The following is a 7518-nucleotide window of genomic DNA, read 5'->3' on the forward strand; positions in this document are numbered from 1 at the left end:
GATGTCATAATGCAGATTAACTCGGCGAGTAGACACATATCCATTGCCTAAAATCTAATTTGTCCCAACCCATGCATGTACTTTAAACGAAGGAGGTTTCAAAGATAACTCTCTCCACCACAACCATCACATCGCCCTCATGGACGGAGGGCCCTAAGGTGGCACAACACTGAGGACTCCCTCATCTAAAACTACAACATGTAGTGGATTAGTTATTTCTCATTTCTTTCACGGAGAACGCCTCTCAATTATATATGGGATTAGACTCATGATAAACACGCGCAAGAAGAAAGAAAATGACTAGCTTATGATCTAGTCAATTTAGTTTCCAACTTATCGTACAAGACAGAGTTGGATTATTATAGAAAATGACAAAAGACAGAATTGGGTTTTATTGTAAATTAAATGGGCCAAGCTCAATAATCTCCAACACATACTTATTAGAGTTGTCTTGCAGAAGTCATTTGTGCACAAGTCGATGTGATTTTGCCTTTTCTGTTACATTCTGAAAACATATGCATTTTTCACCAAGACCACAATTTTCCTTGTTGCCATGACACAACAAATCATAGGCTTCCATGTTGTCTTATTGATGCCAAGCATAATAGAGTTGCCTATCGACTACTTGACCAACACACATCTACACCAAAATGAGGGCAAGTAACATATCATACATCATGTGTAATGTGCACTATAAGACCACATTAACAAAAAAACACAATTACTCAGCTTGTCATTACAAATACTCAAAGAATCAAGTGTACAATACAAATAAAAAATCATAATATACTATCAACACCTTCATGGTCTTCAGTTTATTATGGAGGTCTTTGTTCACAAAGCATTCAAGGATAGACCTCGATGATGACTGATACGTCACCGATGACGGGTAGAATTTTGTAGTCTTTGAATCCAGCTTCAATGAAGATCTTCTTCCACTCTTGCTCATCACGCTCAACTCCGTTAACCGCCATCATATACAAATCAAACATAACTTGTGTCTCTTGATGCTTTATGTTTGACTGTTTATATCCAACTACCACGTCCAAGATTATTACCTTCCCACCTGCATCCCGTGGAGATATGGCTTGCTTGCAATTCTTCAATATCTTGACACACTCATCGTCACCCCAGTCATGTAGAGTTTTCTGGCATAGATTTCATCAAGTTAATTGATAGATGATGAACAAAAGGGTTCTTGGTGTTTGGATTCAAAGATAATAACATGTATGTTTATGATGTTAGAACTATTTACTTCTACTTTTTTCGTCCCAAATTAAGGGTTCATTTGGTAATATTGGAACATTAGAATCGCTGCCAAATTAAATAGAAGTGTTGCATAGTGTTTTGTTCTAGAAACATTTGAAAGGACTCTTCTATTTTGCACTATATACATATATGTCAAAAGTTCCTAGACTAGTTTCGGGACGATTCAGTGTTTGCTATACACTAGTGATCATAGTTTTCTTAAATTATGATTTTCTAAGTGCAACAAAATATAATAGGGTATATTTAAATTTTTTCTTGTCCACTCGAAGTTCAGAATTTTTTTGAAGCTTATTTTCATTTATACGATTGTTTATATAAAATGCATTTTGTGGAAATAGGAATCCACCCACACAAACAAAACGGTTTTATAAACTGATTCTAATTGATTACCCAAAATATTTTATGAGGGGATTTATATCTAAATCCCTACAAAACATAGTCTGAATAAAATTATAGAGTTGTTCTAAAGTCAAACTATTTTATTTGAACAAATCTTTTAAAATATAGCATTATTATTAGTATCATTGATACATCATAAAATATATTTTTATAGTATGCATGTTCGGTGTTATAGATATCGTTACTCTATACTGTAAAATAAAATTTTAAATTATTTTTGGACGGGAGAGGCATCTCGCCCAAGACAAGACAAAACGATAGTCAAAACTTTGAAGTTTGACCATGGATCTCAAAATGCAAACACATTGAGAAATGGAGCCATGGAGGAGGGAGCAGTCAGCAGTGACGACGGATGGTACCTTGAGGAAAACAGCGGTTGCAGGTGGAATACTCTCAAACATATTGCCTGCGACGAAGTGCACGTTGCCATCAGACGGAGCACCGGCGACAACGTGCGGGAGGTCAAGCACGCTGCACTTGAGGTGGGGGAAGGCGGCGGCGATGGCGGCGGCGGCGCCACCATGGCCACCACCGACGTCAACCAACGAGTCGATCCCACGAAACGTCTCGCCGCACTCCCTCAGCACAATTGGCATGAGGAAGCGGCTGTCCGCGGCCATGCCTTTGTTCAGCAAGGCGTTTACGTCGTCAGCATGTTCCCAGATCGTTGGGGTCTGCCGGAACGCCAGGCCATACGGGGACGGCTCGTGCTGCTCCTGCCGGAACCACGCGGAGATACCCAGGGCGTGCGGACAGGCAGCGATAGGCTGGAGCGCCAGACTCACAAAGGGAGCCAAGGTCGCCGTGCTCACCTCGTCGCTGACGAGGAAGCGGGAGGCTGCCGTCAACCTGTAGACGACGACAGCTTCGTCGTCCGACGTGTGGACGGTTGAATTATCACCACCACCTGCTGGTGGTTGCTCGACGCTGAAGATGCCCGTGACGGTGAGCACGCGCATGAGGCGGCGAAGGGCGCGAAGCTTGCTTGGGTGGAGCGCAGTCTCGGCGAGGATCTGGAGAAGGGTGGCGCCGCCGGCGCCGTGGTGGTGGATCGCGTCGGGGATGCGGAGGTCCAGCGCCACGGCGAGCGCGAGCGATTTGGCGAAGCACAGGGAATGGTGCAAGAGCTCGTCGTGAGCTTGGAGCAAATCATGGCTACTACTCTCCTGCATGATGAGTGCCATCGTTCCCACTTCCCACGTACGTAGCTATGCCTATACACTGCTGTGCTGGCCAATGGCTAATTGGTTGTGGGTGACTGCAGAGACGGATGGAACCTGGTGTTTATTTATAGTGTTCTGCTTTTCTACGACTGCAGCGTAGCATCCATGCACATGCATCAATCGATCAATCGATCAATGTTTTAATAATGGTTCTTTCTTCGAAGCTGTGCCCGTTTGGGACGGCTTGTTGAGCAGCTCCACGAGCCGGGGAACGGTTTCACCAGCCAAAGGCGATTTTGCCGCTGATGCTTAGACATGACGTATCCAGTAACCATAACACCAAAATGGGAAATTTATGACGGTCAACTTATGTCCGACGGTTTTTTTTGACGACCGCCCTTATCTGTGTCGGACATAAGTTCATACGTTCGACGGCTTGTCATAAGCCGTCGGCAAGACGCTTATGCCGACAGCTGTCAGACAGATCGTTGGACTGTCATACAAGCCGTCGGAAATAAAGAATTTTAAGTCCGCGGCGCCCGACCGTACCGTTTCATTTCGCACGTAAGCCACTTGACCAGCACCGCCGTTACGCCGGGCGGGAGCCATCCTCGACGGAGCCATCAGCGCCCGCCCACGCTAGCGCCCACCTCGCCCCCACTGCCTCGTCGGCTCCAACGCTCGTCCAGCCCTACGTCACCCACCAGCGGCCACACCGATCTCACCATCGGCTAAGTGAGTAATTTTATTTTGTAGTATAATTTTGTAGATGTATAAATTATTAAATGAATTTTAGTATTAAATTATTTGTATATTAAATATTGTTGAGTTTGTTATGTTCGACGACCGGAATTTGATTATGTAATTAAATTAGCTTGTTTTAGTTTATTTAGTGGTGCTTAGATAATTTAAACTTTTAATTTCCTAGGGTTTAATTCCGCCCCCAAAATAAGGTCATTTTATATGATTTATGGTCCCGTAACAATGTTTTTTCGTATATAATATTTTATTGGTGGTTTATTAGTTGAATTATATAATAATGTACGATGGTTCTAGTTATTCGTAGTGTATCGTAGTGTCATCAAACGACACCTACACGTCACCCGTTTCGGGCCAACACACCTCACATGTGACGCATCTGATGTGTGTTGGGCTGGAATTGTCCCTTTATTGGACAACCTCGGGGTGACCGACATTGCTCGTGTTTATGATAAAGGCATGTGTCCCTGTATAGTTTTGGCACTATAACCCCTATGTTCTCCAATTGCACCATTTTTCAAGCGTGCGAGTGGAGAACAACAGGGTTATGTTGTCGAAATTTCGCACGAGCACATGCCTTGTCATAAACACAGGCTTGTCGGTCATCCTGGGTGGATTTAGGACCTATCCTTTTCTATAGATGTAGGGGCGTGATTTACTTAACTAATCAAGTTAACGTCTAGTATGGTGGAGGACCGTCGATGGATGTATGAAGGTTGGAAGAAGAGAGGTGCTCTAACAAGTGAGTGGGTTGCCAAGACTGACGTGTTTCTCGACCATGCTTTTGCTCAGTCAGAGACTGTAACCAATGTTAGGTGCCCTTGTAGAAAGTGTCAGAACATTTATTTCCTTAACAGGATCACGTCGATAGATCTTTGTAATAATAGTTATATACCTGGCTATGAGGTGTGGGTGCACCATGGTGAGGATCCACCTCCTCCTATTGTATCAAAAGTTCAGTCGCATGAAGAGGGGGACTACGATAGGATGAAAGAGATGCTTGATGATGTACGCCATGAGCTTCTACTCGTCGATTCCGAGAACCCCCGTCAACCCCCCGATTATGAGGATTCTCCTACGCCTGAGGTTCAGAAGTTCTTCGAGCTCCTTAAAGTTGTCGAAGAGCCGTTGCACGACCACACTAAAGTGACTCGACTTATGGCTATTAATACCAATTTTGCATTCTCAAACAACTGCTACAAGGAGCTTTTGAACTTGATCAATGATGTACTTCTGGAGAATCACAAGATGCCAAAGGACATGTACCAGTCCAAGAAGTTGCTCTCGGGTCTCGGTATGGACTACGAAAAAATCGATGTATGTGACAATAATTGTATGCTTTACTAGAAGGAGACCGCGAGCGAGAAGAAGTGTATTGTATGTGGTGAGCGTAGATTCGTAGAGGTTGAAAATGACGATGGTTTGACCGTGACGACCGAGGTAGCATGTAAGCAGCTTCGTTACATGCCTCTTATACCTCGGTTGAAACATTTGTTTATCTCCAAGAATATAGGCAGACACATGAGGTGGCACAAAGAAGGCTACGTGAAAATCTCGATGTCATGGCACACCCAACTGGTATAGATGCATGGAAGGAACTAGATGCCTTTGATTCCAGCTTTGCTGACGAAGTGCGGAATATCCACTTCGGTTTGGCAACAGATGATTTCTCACCTTTCAATCTAACTGCATTGTCTTACTCATGCTGGCCCTTTTTTGATGTTCCATACAGCCTTCCGCCAGCTCTTTGCATGAAATATGAATTAAGTCCTTGCTGAAAATAGAATTTTTTGCCCCTACTAAAAAGTCTTATGTCCGATGGCTTTATTCAAGCCATCGGACATAAGAACGAATTAAGTCCGAGGGCCACTGGAGGCCGTCGGCCATAAGACGGTCTTATGTTCGACGACTTGACTAGAGTCGTCGAACAAAATGCCTGCGGGACCCACGAGTGATAATTACGACCGTTAACTATGGTAAATGGCAACGACCCTTTACGGTCGCCGGACATAGAGCGCTATTTCTGACCCATTACAACCGAGGGACAGGCGTCGTCGGATATATATAAGTCGGTGACCGTCGGACATAAGCTATGTCTGACGGTTTATGGTTTATTTCCAACGGCTTGGGCTGTCAAAATTTTTATCTTTTACTATAGTGAACAGTTCAGAAAAGTCTCTGAAATTAGTGTAGAATTTTCCTGATCATATTATATGGAGCTAATAAATACTCCCCGACCCAAAATATAATTCGTTTTAGGCTAAACACACATTCATTAGTCAATTTATGTGAATATGTAGTCTGTATGTATGTCCATATTCATTATCGTTCAACCGAACTGTAACACCCTGAATTTGAGGGTATACAATTACTTTTCTAATATCCACCAAATTTAGGTGTTACTCTCTCAGTTCTTCGTTTTCCTTTCTCTTTTTACTAAAAATGGAGAATTATTCTGTTTTATATAAGTTTAAGCCTAGTAAAGTAAAACACTAAAAAGGGGGTCCTTGATGGTTGCATAGCATGTCGAGGCATGTTTTTCTTTTGTGATGGTACATTTATTCAAAATTTAGGAAACATGTTTGAATTTGAATTCAAAACTAAAACGTGTTTTCAAAAAGAACAAAAGAAAGAGAGAAGAAGAGAAGTAAATAAAAGGAAAACTCCCTCAGCTCCTCCTCTCTCTCTCGGCGGCCCGGCTCCCTCGGCCCAGCTGTCCCCTGCGCCCCCCTCCTTCCCCCCCGGCCCAGCTCGGCTTTTCCCCTGGCCGGCCCACGCCGCGAGCGCCCCAGCCAGCCTTTCCCACGGCCCAGGCGCAGCAAGCTGCGGGCAGCCCATCCCGCGCCCTAGCGCGCGCAGCGCTCAAGCCGCCCCCTGCACAGCCGCCACGCCCAGCGTGCTCTCAGTCGCCGACGCGCCCCACATCGCCCACGTCTTATCCCAACCGCCCATGCCACTCCCTCTTCTTCTCCCTTTGTTCCTCTTCCTCTCTGGCTGCTCCCTCCATCCCCACGCGTTCTTCCCCTCCCCTCTGTGCTCGGCCAGCACGGCAGCTTGCCCCCTGCCGCGACTCCTAGCCCGCGCCCGCCCTGCTCAGCGAGCCAGAGGCTCCGGCGAGCTCGTCCCAGACCCCTCCCATGGCCCCTGCCGCGGCTCCGACCCCCCCTGCCTTGCCCCTTCCGCGAGCGCGACGCGTTGCCAGCGCACGGCCCGGCCTGCTCTAGGCTGGCGCGGCCAGCACCCCCGCCCAGCGCGCTCGCCCGGCCGCCTCCTGTGCGCGCGCGAGCTCCGCGGCTCGGCCGGCCATGGTGCGGCCAAGCCTAGTGGCCCGGTGCGGCATTGTGGCCATCCACGGCAACAGCCCCGCCGCTGTCCAGTCCTGGCCACGGCTTCCCGGCTCCTGCGTGCACTCATGGCGGCTCTCCAGCCGCGGCTGCGCGTCCGACCCGCAACCCCGCCCCTGTGCAGGAAGCCCAGAGCCGTTGTTCCGAGGAAGAAGGAAGCTCGTTTCGCGAAAATTTCCTCGACTGTATAGGTAATAAACGTCCATATTTATGAGTTCGCATAAATAATTTGCTACACTTGAAAGTCTGCATTTATTTATGCACAAGTCTGCGATATCGTGCACACATTAGAATTATTATATTGTCACGTCGCAAGTTTTAATTATTTAATTAGTGGTTTATTCAATACTTATGACCTTCTAATTAAAACTAGATTATAGTTCATCCCGCGCGTCGTTTGTACTAATTCCGCGTCGCGCGTTTTGCGGGCATTATTATTATTCCTCGCGTAAAGTCGACTAGGTTGGTTAATTAATTATACATTAACCGCGTAGCGATCTTGTGCGCACGTTAAATATATATCGTCGTCATTCGTCACGCGTCGCCAGCCAGTAGCACCCCCCGTCTACCCCCTGGGCGTGCGC

The 7518-nt window shown here is 46.2% G+C and overlaps 1 protein-coding gene across 1 annotated transcript; it reads right to left on the reverse strand.

Moving 5' to 3' along the window:
• Positions 1-543: 543 nt before the first annotated feature.
• Positions 544-2915, reverse strand: LOC100272836 (uncharacterized). The gene is made up of 2 exons (NM_001147289.1): positions 2028-2915; positions 544-1148 (listed from the first exon to the last, which is right to left on the reverse strand). The coding sequence occupies exons 1-2, from the start codon at positions 2850-2852 to the stop codon at positions 846-848; spliced, it is 1128 nt and encodes a 375-aa protein (NP_001140761.1). The 5' UTR covers positions 2853-2915; the 3' UTR covers positions 544-845.
• Positions 2916-7518: the final 4603 nt, after the last annotated feature.

This window comes from Zea mays, chromosome 1, assembly GCF_902167145.1.
Source record: "Zea mays cultivar B73 chromosome 1, Zm-B73-REFERENCE-NAM-5.0, whole genome shotgun sequence".
Lineage (NCBI taxonomy): Eukaryota > Viridiplantae > Streptophyta > Magnoliopsida > Poales > Poaceae > Zea > Zea mays.